At 48.4% G+C, this 15,602-nt stretch overlaps 1 protein-coding gene and 1 long non-coding RNA gene across 2 annotated transcripts in view; one reads left to right on the top strand and one right to left on the bottom strand.

The window, feature by feature from the left end:
- The window catches only part of SIMC1 (SUMO interacting motifs containing 1), a 31,533-nt gene that overhangs the window by 9,477 nt on the left and 6,454 nt on the right, over positions 1-15,602 (top strand). Inside the window, exons 3-6 of the mRNA XM_037134875.2 lie at positions 2,184-2,416; positions 3,196-3,265; positions 10,076-10,230; positions 14,240-14,392. Coding sequence (XP_036990770.2) covers positions 2,184-2,416; positions 3,196-3,265; positions 10,076-10,230; positions 14,240-14,392 — 611 coding nt within the window. The remainder of the gene's footprint in view (positions 1-2,183; positions 2,417-3,195; positions 3,266-10,075; positions 10,231-14,239; positions 14,393-15,602) is intronic.
- On the bottom strand, positions 80-10,080 carry LOC119041548 (uncharacterized). Its single transcript, XR_005081063.2, has 3 exons — positions 9,676-10,080; positions 9,051-9,138; positions 80-1,232 (listed from the first exon to the last, which is right to left on the bottom strand). It is a non-coding gene; the product is annotated as an uncharacterized LOC119041548 (long non-coding RNA).

Raw genomic sequence — 15,602 nt, 5'->3', positions numbered from 1 at the left:
CCATCCAGCTTAGCAGGTCAGGCGTCCACCTTGGTTTGGCCTTGGAGAGTGAACTGTGCTCTCGTTTCGATTGTTGTTATATCTTCTAATAAGTTTGTCTTCTTCTGAGAGACTCTCCCAACCCCTCGCCTGGTCTCTTTTACCCTGGGTTCGCCTCAGATTGGTGACATGTCTGTTCGTTACCAAGAGAGCTTGGCGGTGTGAAAGAGTTGATGTTTCTGTGGTCAGGGTTGCGGTATTTTCCGGGGCTGTGTAACTAGAGAGGCCCTTGGGACTGCAGGCAGGGAGACCATGTCCGCCTTCTGTGCACATGTAGCTCCGACGACAAGGTGGCGGCCAGGCGGACACAGCGGACTTTTCCTCGTCTGCATTTCTTCCCTTCTTAAATAAGCCTTTAACAAGCACTCCTGTACTGGACAGTTTTCCCCAGAGAACCTCGTAGCCGGTCCCTGTGCTGTCACGTACCAGCCCTTGGCCTTGACTCCTCTTGAGTCTCTCTTTGTTCAGCTCTAAAAGAAGTCATAATGCCAGTATGTCATAGGGTTATTTGACTCTAAGGTAAACACAGAAAGCATAAAACCACCTTTCAGGACCTATACAAATGCTCTGTAAGTATTAGTTCCCTGTAAGCATATGGGCATCAAAATGATTGATAAACTGTACATTTGTAGATGTCCGCATGTGCAGGCAGGAAGCGAATAACACAGGTTCGAGGCTACAGAACGCATCACAGGTGGAACAGGCACCAAAGTGAGGTCTTTGTTCTCTTGCCTTGCTCTTCATTACTTGCAGCCAATGGCATCGGTCTCTCATCAGTGGGGGCGGGGTGCCCTCGGGGGTTCGAGACCAGACCGTGCTAACCAGGGTGACTCCGGCCATCACACTTTCATTGTTACTCACAAGCTGTCAAATCTTGGGTTGGTGTTTTACAATTAACACCTATTCTCAAAATTTAAAAGTTATGCTTGCTTAATATAAAACATCAAAAAATAGAAACTATAAACAATAATTACCCATAATGCTATCACTCAGCATGTATTATTATTAATAACTCAGTGTATCTCCTTCCTCATTGCCTTTTTATACATATGCATTTAAACATTTAGGAAAACCTGCATCATTGTCGGTTTTGTGGTTTCCGGAGAGCGTGAGTTTACAGGATACCTCTGGTGCGACACCAGCGGTGTGCGCCGGCCATTTGGTCTTGACTCTCTGACTCTCAGCCTTCTTACCTATAAAGCAGAAACAATAACAGTACGTATGTCTTAGGGTTGTTGTGAGAGTTAAGGCAGGCTAGGTTAAATGTTCAAAAGTTGCTTTATAATTATTGCTATTATTATATTCCCATATCAAACTTTTTTAAAAATTTGAGGTTACTTATTAATTTTTAGATAGAGGGGAAGGGAGGAAGAGTGGGAGGGAAACATCAATGTGCAGTTGCCTCTCATGCGCCCCCCACTGGGGACCTGGCCCGCAACCCAGGCATGTGCCCTGACTGGGAATCCAACCAGTGACCCTTTGGTTCACAGGTTCGCACTCAATCCACTGAGCCACACCAGCCAGGGCTTATATCAATACTTTTTAATGTTTGTTTTTCTTCTGATTATGAAAGTAATATATGTCTGTTATGAAAAAAAATGAAAAATACAGAAGAGTCTGTAGAGGAAAGCTCATCTGTAATTCTACCACCCAGACCATAGAAACCACTTCTCACATTTTCTCCCCCAGACTTTATATACACACTTTTTGGGGGAGAAAGCAACTTACATTTACTATCTACCCCTCAAAAATTAACCAAATTGGATTCTTCTCCTAACAATTAAACATTTAAAATGTCTTTCTTCCTCTATTTATTTCAGTACCCAACAAACTGTTGTAACTACCCTGAAATATCTTACCACCTTACTCCAAAAGCAGCTTTGGCCAGCTCCCGGCTCTTTACTTTTCTTCTTTCTTTGCTATATTTTAACATAGATGAAGTCATATGTAGAACATGGAGTTCCTGTTTTTTAACTTAATATAAGCGTTGCCCATGTCACTGAAAGTTTTTTTAGATGAGGCTTTCCAATCTTTTGTTTTAATTCCAATGCACGGAAAACTGGGCTGTCTTCAGTCTGCTCCAGAACTTCTTGTTTTTATGTCCATAGAAACCCATCCTAACTCCTTTCTTTTTATCTCTGCAGAGCAAGGGTCAAAAACTAGAACCCATCCCTCATCGAAGGCTAAGAATGGTGACAAACACCATTGAAGAGAACTTCTCCCTGGGGACTGTGCAGTTCCTGATGGACTTCGTGTCCCCCCAGCACTACCCACCCAGGGAGGTTGTGGCTCACATCATCCAGAAGATCCTGCTCAGCAGCTCCGAGCCCGCGGACGTGCTCAAGGAGGCCTACATGCTCCTCATGAAAATCCAACAGTATGGACCGCAGACGCTGGCGGACCTTCTGGGGAGCCTGGACTTGCGGCCCCGCCTCCTCTTGCCCAGTCTCTATTCAGCCAACCATTAGAGAGAGTGACTTAGTGCATCAGTGTTAGTCGGATCGCGAGTGGCAGGACACCCAGTCCCAGCTAGCTTTAAGCTAGTAAAAGAGAATTTAATGGCTCATGTTGCTAGGAACCTAAGAATAAGATGACTTAATTCAGTTCAGAAACGGTCACAAGGACCCTTTTTCAGCTCTGCTCTGCTTCTCTGTCCAGCCTTCAAGTGGCAGCCTTCTCAGCCTCTAACTCCTACGACATTTATGATACTCTCAGTGGGAGAGCGTGCCTGCTTCCTTTATAATCACTCCAGGGTTCTCAAAGTCAGCCTTGTGGCTTAATTGGCATAACTTGACGCATGAGCCCATCCGTGAGCCAGTCACTGTGAATCGAGGGGTAGATATCATGACTGGCTCGCTATGCTTCATGGGCTTCATTTCAGGGTCCTGGCAGGTAAAGCCAGTAGGCTGACTAATAAAGAGTAGATTTCTTCAAGGCAACTTTGGGTTACTATTGCCTCCCAAAAGATAAATGGATACTGTGTAGAAAAACAAAAAACAAACAAACATGGAGTTCCGTTGGCCTCAGATGACAATGTATTATATCAAAGAGGGGGCAAGAACACTCAGGATAAGAAAGCTCCTTGCTTCTGTCGTCTTCCAGATCCCATCCCCTTTTCCATTACACTCTGCTAATTTCCTGTCACTTGACTTGCAGGCTTCATCCAGCTAATGCCAAGACAGTGGAGTGGGACTGGAAGCTGCTCACTTACGTCATGGAGGAAGAGGTAACCTAACAATTATGAGAGCGTATCTTTTGCAGAGGAAATTTTAACTAGAAACAAAAGTAACAGCAAACCTGATACTAAAGTCTTCGCCATTATTTCCTCCTCCTACTCTCATCCCCATCCAAAAAATTCCTACTGGAAGGGCACGCGCCGTCTTCCAATTCAAGAGTGAGTACGTTCACTTGTCCCTCTCCTTGAGATCCCGTAAATGAGTAAGGAAAGTTATAAATCTATGGCAATGGAAATAAGGCGAAGGACCTTAGATCTGAAGGAAGATGGAAGGATCTAAAGGAGCTATAAGAGTGATGACCGATGAAGCTAGGCAGAGAAAGCCAGAGGCTAGACCACATTGGGGGGGGGGTGGATGCTGCAGCCAAGGAGGGAGGAAAGCTGTGCTCTAGGGCAGAGAGGCTTTGGACTCAGAAACATCACACACAGGAGGGTTCAAGTCCGATATGGGCTGTGTCTTTGCTGACAGTTTGTGGCTGGAACTGACAACCTCTCCATTGTTGAGTCAGAAAGTTCAGTCATCAAGTTACCTAAGGATTCATTGTCTGGGAAATATAAGGAAGAACTTGTCACAAATGAAGGCAACTACTGGAGTTGGTGCTCCAGAACATAATTTTGTGGCATTCTGACCCGAACTTGCCATCTTTCCGTCTGCTCACCCAAGAGCACTTGGATGGAACAAATTATTTTCAGCTTAGAATTCTACACTCAGCTAAAATATTAGTCAAGTGTGAGGGTAGAATAAAGACATTTCCAGACATATAGCAGCTTGAAAAGCAGCCTCGGGCCCATTCCTTAGCAGGTTACTTACAGGTACACACCCAAAGAGTGAGGGAACAGCACTGGCCGGGCAGCTTGTTGGCTGCAGAGTCATCCCATATCCCACAAGGTTACAGATTTAATCCTCAGGACACACACCTAGGTCGCAGGTTCGATCCCTGGTCAGGACACATACAGAAGGCAACGGATTGATGTTTCTCTCACACTGATGTTTCTCTGTCTCTGTCTCCCTCTCTTTCTCTCCCCTCTTCCTCTCTCTAAAAATCAATAAGCCTGTCCTCAGGGGATTAAAAAAAACAGTTATAAACATGTATGCACCTAATGAAAGATCATCAAAATATGAAGTAAAAACTGACAGAATTAAAGGGAGAAATAGAGGGTTTTATATTAACAGCTGGAGATGTTAATACCCTGCTCTCAGTAATGGATAGAACAATAGATGGACGACAAGGAAAGGGAGGACTTAACACGATACACCAAGCAGATCTAACAACTGTATGCAGATTATCCTACTCAACAGCAGTGCGCATGTCCTTCCCAGTGCGAGTGGGACGTGTTCCAGGATAGACCACATGTTAGGCCACAGTTAAGTCTCAGTAGGTTTTATGAGATAGATACCTGATAACGTCTCTTTAGTCTATGAAGCTGGCATCGCTCTGATATCAAAGCTAGCCCAAGACACAACAAGAAAACTACAGACCAATATCCCTTATGAACATTGATGCAAAGGTCCTCAGCAAAATACTAGCAAACCAAACTCAGCAGCATATCATAACACTAATATCATTCACACCATGACCTTGCGGGATTTCCCCAGGAATTCAAGGATGGCTCAACACACAAAAGTCAATCCCTATGATAGGCGCACCACATTGACAGAGAAGGACGAGAACTGCATGATCATCTCAACTGGTGCAGAAAAGCATTTGACAAGACTCAACACCCTTTCACGATAAAAACTCAACAAAATAGGAATGGAGGGAAACTAACTCGCAAAAGCCCCGTGTGAAGAACCTGTAGCGAATATCATGCTCAGTGGTGAAGTACTGAAAGCTTTTCCTCTAAGAGCAGGAGCAAGGCAAAAGTGTCTTTCATATCTTTTATCCAGTACTGGATGTTCTAGCCAAAGCAATCAGGCAAGGAAAAGAAATAAAAGGCATTCAGCCCTGGCTGGTGTAGCTCAGTGGATTGAGCATGGGCCTGCAAACCAGAGTATCGCAGTTCGATTCCCAGTCAGGGCACATGCCTGGGTTGCAGGCCAGTTCCCAGCAAGGGATGCATGAGAGGCAACCACACATTGATATTTGTCTCCCTCTCTCCTTCCCTTCCCCTCTAAAGATAAATAAATAAAAATCTAAAAAAAAAAAGAAAGAAAGAAAAGGCATCCAAATAGGAAAAGAAGAAGTAAAATTATCTCTGTTCACACATGATGTGATCTTATGTGTAGAAAACCCTAAAGATTCCACACAGAAAATAGAATAAAGAAATTCAGCAAAGTTGCAGGATTCAAAAACGATGCAAAAATCCATTGTATTTCTATACACCAACAATCTATAAAGAATAGTAAAATAATTCCATTAAGAATAACATCAAAAATAATAAAATAGGTATAAAAATAACCAGGAGGTGAACAACATGTACACCTAAAACTATAAAAAATTGCTAAAAGAAAATGAAGAAGACATAAATGAGTGGTAAGGATTCTCATGTTCATGGACTGGAAGACTAAATATTGTTAAGGTGGCAGTACTACCCAAAGTAATCCACATATTCAACACAATCCCTACCAAAATCCTAATAGCATTTTTTCTTTTAGAAATAAAAAAATCCAACCCTGGCTGGTGTGGCTCAGTGGATTGAGCACCAGCCCGTGAACCAAAGGGTCGCTGGTTTGATTCCCAGTCATGTCACATGCTTGGGTTGTGGGCCAGGTCCCCAGTTTAGGGCATGTAAAAGGCAACCACACATTTGTGTTTCTGTCTCTTTTTACCTCCCTTCCCCCTCTCCAAAAAATGAATAAATAAAAGCTTTAAAAAAAAGAAAAAGAGAAATCCATCCTAAAATCTCAAAGGACCCAGAATAGCCAAAACAATCTTGAAGAACAAAGTTGGAATACTCATACTTCTTGATTTGAAGACATATTGCAAAGATATAGTAATTAAATAGTGTGGTACTCTTATAAAGAAAGTCATAAGGAATGGGCTAGGGAACCCCCAAATCAAACGTTGTGAAAGTCATTGACGTTCGCCGAGGATGTCAAGCCTGTTCAATGGGGAGAGGAGTGACTCCCCCCCAGGTGTCGTCAGGGGAGATCCATAAGCAGGTGCAAAACGAGGGAGCTGGACCCTTACACAACACCACGTGCAAAATGGAGCACAGCTCTGAACGGGAGGCCCCAAACTACCCAACTCTTAGGAGAAAACATGAGGGGAAGCTTCATGACCTTGGATTTGGCATTGATTTTTCTGATACACCACCAAAGGCACATGCAAAAAAAAGCAAATATAGACAAATGGGACTACATCAAAGTTAGAGATTGCAGCAAAGGACACGCGTGGAAAGGAGGTCTAGAAAATGGGAGAAGGTATTTTTAGTTTTGTTGCGACGCCTGCAGGCATGCCCGGGTGCCGCGTTGGGTTCCGCTTTCTGAACAGCGGGTGGTTTTAGATCATATGTCCGGTAAGGGGCTACTATGAAGCAGTACAACTTAATAAGCCAAACTGATTTTTAAAAGGGCAGAGGACTTGAGAGAGACGTTTCTCTAACAATGAGCTGCAAGTGGCCAACAAGCATATGAAACAACGTTTAACAGAAAGTAAGAAGCAGCAGGGATTTGGAGAAATTAGAATCCTTGTCCACTGTGGTTAGAATTCTAAAACGGTGCGACCACTCTGGAAAACTATAGGGTAGTTCCTCAAAGAAATTAAAAACAGAATTACAGTGTGACCCACCAATCCCAGTGCTAGGTGTACGTGCCCAGAATTGAAAGCAGGGTAAGAGATCTTTGCACACTCACGTACATGACAGCATGACAACAGCCAAGAGGTCGAAACAACCCAGGTGCCCATCGACAGATGACAGGCTGGACAGAATAGGGGGGACACCCTCTCACAGGTAACAAGGACGGCAGGACAGCGAGGGCGTGATACTGAGTGAAACAGGCCCGTCACAGAAAGACGGGCACTGGATGATTTGACTTACGTGAGGTGTCTGCTGTAGTCAGATTCACAGAAGCAGCCAGGAGACCTTGGCTCACCAGGTGCTGGAAGGAGGGGAGATGGGGATCTACCGCTCAGCGTGTGTAGAGTTTCGGCTCAGCAAGGTGGGAACGTTCTGGAGGCCGGGGCGCAGCTGTGTGGACATCCTTAACACTCCTGACCCGGGCACTGAAGAATGGTTAAGACGCTCATTTTTACGTTAATGTTTTACCACAATTAAAAAGTTTAAAGAAAGCAGAAAATAGCAAGTGTTGGCTGGTGGGAACATAGAGATAGAAGTCTCCTACGTCGCTGGTGGGAATATACACGGTACAGCCACTTTGGAAAACAGTTTGGCGGTTTCTCTAACAATCTTAACAGAAACGTCATGCGCCCTGGCTATTCTACTTCCAGATATCGACCCAAGAGAAATGAAAACCTTTGTCTCCCAAAGACTTGCATGGGAAATTCACAGGAGCCGTAGTCATAATAGCCCCAAAGAGGAAACACCCAAACGTCTAGCAGCCAGCGAACTGGTAACAATGTGCTGAATACGCGCTCACAGGAGCACCACACAGGAGGACTGAGCTACAATACACGCTGGGACACGGACGAGCCTCGACAAACAGTAAAACAAGTAAAAGGAACACACACACACACACACATGCAAGATCACGTTTTATATAATTCTGTATATACAAAATGTCCAGAAAGGCAAGTCGGCGCAGCCAGATGTAGATGAGGGGCCGCCTGGCGCTGGAGGTAGGGTAGGAATCACCTGCGAACAGACAGATGTGAGGATGGTGGCCACAGATGGGCATCGAGTTGCCAAACTCGGTACATTCACAACAAGTTCAGTTGTACATTGACAATGGGTGAATTTTAAGGTTTGTCAGTAAAGTTGCTTTTTAAAAATACAAAGAAAAACCAATTTGGGAAAGAAGGGTATTCTCAAAATTCAACACCATTCTTGAGGTGGAAGAAGGGATCATGGCAAGCAGTGTGGAAAGGATAAAAACGAAGCTTTAAGAAAATAAAAAATCTTTGCAAGAAATGAATGATTTTCATAGTATACTATATGGATTTCCAGTGTAGTAAATAACTTTAACATGATCTGTGCACTGTACACACGGTTTAGTTATCTTTAGAATCAGTTTTATACAAAGCATGGAGGACGACTGTATTGGTGTTAACTGTGGGAAATAGGCAACTATAGAAAGTAAAGGTTGGGAGATGAAGAGAGGTCGTGTATTTGAGAAGCTAGAGCTGTTACAGCATCCTTACAACGGGGGAAGACAAAAGATGTCACCTGTAGATGACGGAGTGTAAGTTGAGATAGTTATTTTAGGAAGAGGAGTGGGAAGTGGCAGAATGAGTCAGATCCTTCTCTGGCACAGCAGAAGCAATAGGTCGTGTCCGAAGCCCATAAATCGAGAAACTGCAGTACCCGTCTGCAGCCCGGCACCCTGAGCACACCCGGCCTCATCTGATCTCGGAAGCTAAGCAGGGCTGGGCCTGGTTAGTCCTTGGATGGGAGACCACCTGGCAGTCACAGGCGCTGTCCCTGCCCTGACCAGTGTGACTCGGGCACTGTTCGGCAAACCCAAAGGTCTCAGGTTTGATTCCTGGTCGGTGCACATGCCTGGTTTAGGGGTTTGGTCCCCTGTTGGGGTGCATACCAGTGGTGGCCGATCCATGTTTCTCTCCCTCTTCTCCTCTCTCTAAAATATAAATAAATAAAATCATTAAAAAAGAAAACTAGTGATAAGAGCACATATAGTAGAAATGTTTAGGGTTACCTGCAGAAGAAAAAGGTCAGAAGTTACTCCCTCTCGGGCCGGAGGAGACCAGTGGTTGTGAGTCTTCTTCATAAATCTGGCACAAGTACTTGAGTTTTGAAAAATTATGTGTATCAATAGAGATTAGAGACCATTTAAAAGGCAAAGGTGTCCCCTCCTAACCTCCTCCCAAAACAGGAAGAAATGGCAGATGCTTGGAATGGTCATTCTCTTTCCTACCGACCAAACTATACCCTGCTTCCGGAGCTTGTGTTTCTGGGAAAGATGCCGACCCTCTGGTGTTGCCCACGAGAAACGGCGTGTTGCCTGGTGCCCCTCATTCTCAGGGCTCAGAGCCTCAGCCCCTGGCCTGGGCCCCAGCACTTGCCTCCCCCTAAAGGGAAACCACCAAACTGTGTGTGGCCGCCTGCCAAGAGACAGGGACTCGCACTGGCTGTGGTTAGAATTATCCCCATGTAGGGCACAGGGACACTGAGACTCTGAAAGCGTAAGTTAAATAAGAGGCTTCAAACAACAGTCCACAAACAGGGTGTGGGTGCCACAAAGCCCACGTGCTGCCCCCCTCAGCTGGGCCGCGTGGATTAGGGTCGTTGCCCCCAAAACAGAAGACCCCACTCAGACTCACTCGAATGGGAGGGCGGCGCGCAGCTCGCACTCCTGGAAGCTGACGATTTATTTGGTTGTTGGCCGGAGTCATTCTGGAGCCGGTTCCTGCCTCTCTCTTCTGATAGCCACAGTTCAGGGTTTGTACTAGACTTACAAATTTAGTGAGGGAGCGAGACTGACTGCCTACAGTTGTCCCTTAAAACCAGAAAGTTGGCACGCCTGCGTCCTGGCTGTAGGTGCCCGGTGGCCCTCTTTGCTGCGGCCCGGCCTGCCTGCCCTGGCTCTCAGGTGCAGACACTCGCGACACGTGGCCTTCCTTTGCATTTGGCCTTCCTTTGCACTTGGCGTTTGAGAGCCCGGCGCTCACCGTCATCGTCATTGGGGAGACTGAGGAGGCGCCTCTCCTTTTCCTCCCACAGGGACAGAGCCTGCCGGGGCGAGTCCTTTTCCTGCGCTACGTGGTGCAGACCCTGGAAGACGACTTCCAGCAGACCCTGAGGAAGCAGCGGCAGCACCTGCAGCAGTCCATCGCGAACACGGTGCTGTCCTGTGACAGGCAGCCCCACAACGTCAGGTACCGCCTGCCGCACCCTGGGGGGTGGGGTGCGTGGAGGAGCCAGAGAGCCTGAGATGGATGAGACAGTCTTGGAGCGAGACGGTGGGGACACTGGCGCCCTGACACCATCCCCCTGCACCAAGCGCACGCCGGGCGCCAGAGCTCACGTGCTCTCCCCAGGCCATCGGACCCCCAGGCGCCACCTCACGTGTCCCGATGGCCTCCTGAGATCTGGGAGAAACCGGGACTCGCGTCAGGCAGTGTAGGGGTAGAAAATCAGTGCGTAGAGAATCTGCAAAGAGCACAGGGTAGCATAGGTGGGGGTTAAATTAAACAATAACCATCGGAACAAGAGTAACTTGGCTGACCGTCCTGCCGTGTGAGCACAGGCACTGGACTGAGCGGGCAGTGGGGGGCAGACCCTCTGCAGCCAATGTGGACAGTCACATTCCTTTCCACCTCTGCTGCAGGGACCCTCTCGCTCTACAGAGCGTGACGCTGGGGTGTAAAAATAGGCATTTGTGGCCTTGAAGGGCAAGCCAGGTCCTCTTTTATCGTTGCTTTATCGGTGACAAAAGCCCTCTGTTCCCGATGGGGAAACCAGCTGTCTTTAATCCAAGTAACAGATAGGCGTGGGGTAAAGGCCGCGGTCACACGGACGCACGCATGCGTGTATCAGAAGCATCACACAGGAACGTGTGAGCTTCTTCCCGTGTACCAGTGACTCCTCACAGACGAGGGTTCAACCAGAGAGAGACGGCAGGTCGGTCTCCACACGACCCCTTTGTAAGGGTTTTTCTTTTCAACTGTCCCTACAAAGAATCGAGTAGTTCTACAAGGTTTGAGAAAGATACTGGTCCCAGGTCCCCTCACTGGCATTTCCCTTCCCCACGGGGCTCAGTACTTCCAACGCTTTTCATTTAAGGCAGGGGCGTCAGACTCATGTTCACCAGGGGCCACATCAGCCTCGCGGTTGCCTCCAAAGGGCCAAAGTAATTTTAGGACTGTGTAAATGTAACTACTCCTTAACCGTTAAGGAGTTGAAATTACATTCGGCCCTTAGAAGACAACTGCAAGGCTGATGTGCCCCCCCCCACCGTGAAAATGAGTCCGACGCCCCTGATTTAAGTGATTCTTTGGGTATTTTCTTCTGTGTGGCCGCATGCCCCTGTTTGTGCTGCTGATTCTCGACCATTCATTACTCGCTGTTACCCGCCGACTTCCCACGTGGAAGAGGAGGAGCTGGCCCTTCTCGCCCCCCTCCTCCCTCCCACACGTAGGTCTCCCGTGCCATTCAGTTCAGTCACACTAGTTCACCTTCGGTGTTTTCTGTTACCGTGACCGCGTCTGCCAGTCCGAGTTGAGCCAAGTACTGAACCAGGATAACTCTTCCTCTCACTCCTACCTGTGCGTTACTTTTCACTTCCTCCTACTCTTCGTGCGTATTGGACGTCGATCTCAAATCCTCTCCTCTTCGCTCTGAGTCTCCCCGCAGCCTGAACTTGAACCCTGCAGACTTACCAGCTTCCTCTCCTTGAGCACCCATGGTGGGGCGCTTCGCCCCCTCCGGCCTGGAGGGGCTGCTCTCACCGCCCGTCCTTACTGTAAACTGGAGACTCCCCTCCACCGGTCCCCAGAGTGGGGCCCCGTTTGCCGAGATTCGTCCTGCATCTTCCCTTCCTTGGTTCCCTGTCTTGTTCCGATGGCTCAGTCCCCAGCAGCTTCTGAGAAAGGAACGCGGGAAGTACAGCGTTTGAGCTCTTCTGTATCTGAAATTATCTTCCCACACGCTGACTGATACCTGAGTGTAGGCATTTAGGTTAGAAAAAACTTTTCCACAGAACGTTGGAGGAAATCTCCCGCTGTCTTCCAGCTTCCGGCTTCCAGAATCACTGTTAATTTACACGCTACTTTGACCGCTGGTTCTTGTTATGTGCCCTGATTTTTATCTCTGGAGGTTTATAAAATCTTCTCTGTGCTCCGTACGCTGTCTCTATGTCCACCCACTGCGTGCGCCATGGCAGTCTGGAAACGTGTCCTTTGTCCCTGGAAACAGAGCTTTCATTTCCGCTGTCACGTTCTTCATTTCCAAGAGCTCTTTGACTTATGTCGCTAAATGTTCCTTTTTAAAGTTAGTAAATAACTTTCTGCGGTCTTCTTCTTTCACGGACTCATATCTTCACATACCTCTGGTGAGGTTAATGGTAGCTTTTGTTTTTGTTTATTCCCTGACTAATGTCTCTTCCTTCCAAGTTGCTTTCTTCTGGAGGGGGGTTTGGCCATTTTGGTCTTCATCTCTCGTGTCAGAATATCGCCACAGATGTCTGGCAAACCTTGGTGGTCTGTCCAGTTTAAGGATGGCGGGCTGAAAGCTGACGGGAGCTCTGAGCACTGGGAGGACTTCCTGCAGGCAGAACTGGCTGCGCATCCCTCAGTACCTAGTCCAGTGTCTTTAGGCCTTTCCTCTGGGGCGGGGTGGGTCTTGCCACGGAAGACTTCTGGTCTCCTACGTGAAGCGAGAGACTGGGACACCAGGGTTCCGGAAGACAGGCGCAGGAAGACAGGCGCAGGAAGACAGGCGCAGGAAGACAGGCGCAGGAAGACAGCAGGGGTCCCCGCCTCCAGCAGGCCCCGTGTTTGCTTCAGTGCTGGTGCCTCCCTGCGGGGCCCGGTCTCCCAGTCCAGAGACCCCCGCCTTACCTCTCTGCAGAGGCAACCTGCAGTCTTCAGGGTTGGGGAAGAAGACCTAGGGGTCCGAAAGTTTCTCAAACATAAGCCATCAGTTTACCCCTTCCACCCTCACCTCGGAGAAACCTTGTACTACCATTTGCAGAGCTTATTGAAAAACTTTTTTTTTTTTTAGTTCTTAGGTAAGTACTATTAAATAGGGTTGCTCTTAGCTACTACTGGCTTAGAATTCAGCTTTCTCAATTCTGCTAAGTCCGTTAAAATGTATCCCTTTGCCATTTAGATTAAACATTATCCTTAAGTGATAATGACTCACTTGCCTTATTTGCTTAGTTAACTGGTTACTTTTGATATTGGAACCAACATCTCTCAACCACCCCCAGATCCAAGGCTCGGACCTGGCCAACTACCCGCATCGCATAACTCACCTGTCTCCCGTCACCTCCCCCTGCCCCTTCCCGCACCCACAGTAGTCAGCACCCCGAGAGCCCATCACCCCCTTCTCTTCATGTGTGGTCTTACGGCAACTGCACATGTCCCTATAAAGTATGTGTCTTTATTTTAGTTCCTTTTCGCTATCACGAGAGGGTGTTGTGCCCTATGCAGTCTGTCATATAAAACAGTCTTATTTTTCGCTCAGTATTACAAAGTGCCAAGGTTGGTGAGTATTGTCTCCTGTCCCTGCAGCTTACCCAGCCCCACCACTGTGTAATGTTCTGTTTCGTGACTGTACTTCACTTTCCTTCCCATTTCCCAAACTTCCTGACTGTCGTCTCCTCTCCTTTCCTCCCCTTCCTTGCAGATTTTTATAAGTGACCTGCTGCGGTGTTTATTAGTGGGATTTCAGGAAGCAACAGCCTTAGATGTGTGTTTGCAATCCGCCCTTTTTACCCGGCCCCCTAAGTGACGGTCAGAAGTCATTTCAACTGCGTGAGACATTTTTGCCTCTCGGACTTTCAGAGCCCTCACCCTGTGCGAGCTGGGACCCCCTGCACGCACCATAAATCGGTGACCCCTCACGAGTGAAAGCCAGCAGGGACTTCTGCGGCCATTCAGTCCAGCCTCCCACCTGGCCAGGGGGCCACAGCGAGTGCTCTTCCATCCTGGAGGCACCTCTCCACGATGACAAGTCGGGTTTTAGCTGCTGTTGCAGCCCTATGGCAATTGAACGTGTGGCTTCCAGCAGGCTTGTCCGCACAGTGGGAGTAGCCTGTGGGCCCTCTGCTGTCACTGGAGAGACCCCGGGGTCTAGGAGCCCAGGCCAAGGCTGCAGGTCTGAGCGCTGCACAGTAGGACTCTAAGAAGTCCAGTCTGAACTTCTTATCTTTCCCCCTTGCAGGGACGTGATCAAGTGGCTGTTCAGAGCGGTGACCGACGGCGGGCTAACTCAGCCTCCACACGGGAGTCACGCCTCTGCGGGGACAGGTGTCCTGAAGGCCGGCAGCAGCCACCCCTCGCCCCAGCCCACCCTGACGAAGAACGCCACGCAGGTGTAAGGGCGGAAGCCGTCTTCCTGGGGCTGTGGGGACCGACTGCTGTAGGAACAGCCCCACTCCCTAGACCCAGCTCCCCGAAGCGAACAAGCCCCGTAACTGAGTCTCACCGGAGACTCTAGTTTGACTAAAGACGCCCTTCTAACTGTGAAGGTAGAACAACAGCAGACACTTCCCCCTAGGTGGACGGGACTCCACTAAGTGGACACGGATTTATAAGCTGAAGTAAAACAAAAAAACAGGACACTGCCCTCCCCTTCCTAGACACCAAGAGACAGTGCAGTTACAGCTTCTCATCCTGCAGCTCCCACTGATGGGGGCAGGGGGAGGGGGCTGGGTAGTGGGCGGTCCCGCAGCCCCTGGTCCTCAAGGGCCTGCTTCTCTCTCTGCCAGTGCTGGGAGGGGTCCAGCCATTCAACCTGCCGCCTCCACCAGGTCGGAGCAGCAATGGCTCAGAGCAGGCCGGTCCAGTTACCTCAGGCAGCCCCAGAAAGAGATTCTGGGCAGGTTTTTTTAATGGGGTTGAGAGTGGTCTTGGCCTTTTTTAAGAGATTCGAAGATTTTAGGGGCTGAGTTGCCCTTATCCGAGTCACCCACTCTCCCGTGTCAGCTGGTAAAGGACAGTCACACAGAACACGTCACACCCAGCACGTACGCCTGAACTCAGAAAGCTGTACCGCCGTCTAGTTGCACCGAGCTGATTTTCATACAGGCCTGTGGTTTCTCACCACTTTAGGAGACAATCTTGCATCAAAAGGGAGCGTGTTTTAGATCAATGAGGCATTCACTAGGGCAGATTGGGGGAGGCCCTACAGCAGGGTCATCCCTGAACCCCAGGATACAGATCTAAGACAGAGGCAGACACAGTTCCTTCCATGGAAGCTAATCTCATATAAATAATAATGACTAAGGTTATTGTAAGTAGACATTGGTAGAAATAAAAAGTCAATGTGTCGTGGTCTGAACCACAGCACAGGTACTACCTTTGCATTCACGAGCGCTGACCTGACGGTGTCGCCCAGAGCACTCACGACCTCCTGAAATGGGCCATGTTAGCAGCCTGTCAAAAGTGAGACGGCTGGTCCCTGCAGACCCGCAACCTGAGGCCTGAGCCCCTGGTCCGGCCAGCAGTTTCCACCCTAGTCATGATGGCTGTTAGACAAGTGTGACTTGGGCCAGGCTCACCTTTCATAGGGCTGCTCAGGTTCG

Source organism: Artibeus jamaicensis, unplaced genomic scaffold (assembly GCF_021234435.1).
Source record: "Artibeus jamaicensis isolate MK-2021 breed Jamaican fruit bat unplaced genomic scaffold, CSHL_Jam_final scaffold_3151, whole genome shotgun sequence".
In the NCBI taxonomy this organism is placed as follows: domain Eukaryota; kingdom Metazoa; phylum Chordata; class Mammalia; order Chiroptera; family Phyllostomidae; genus Artibeus; species Artibeus jamaicensis.
This window is presented reverse-complemented; position numbering and strand designations above follow the sequence as displayed.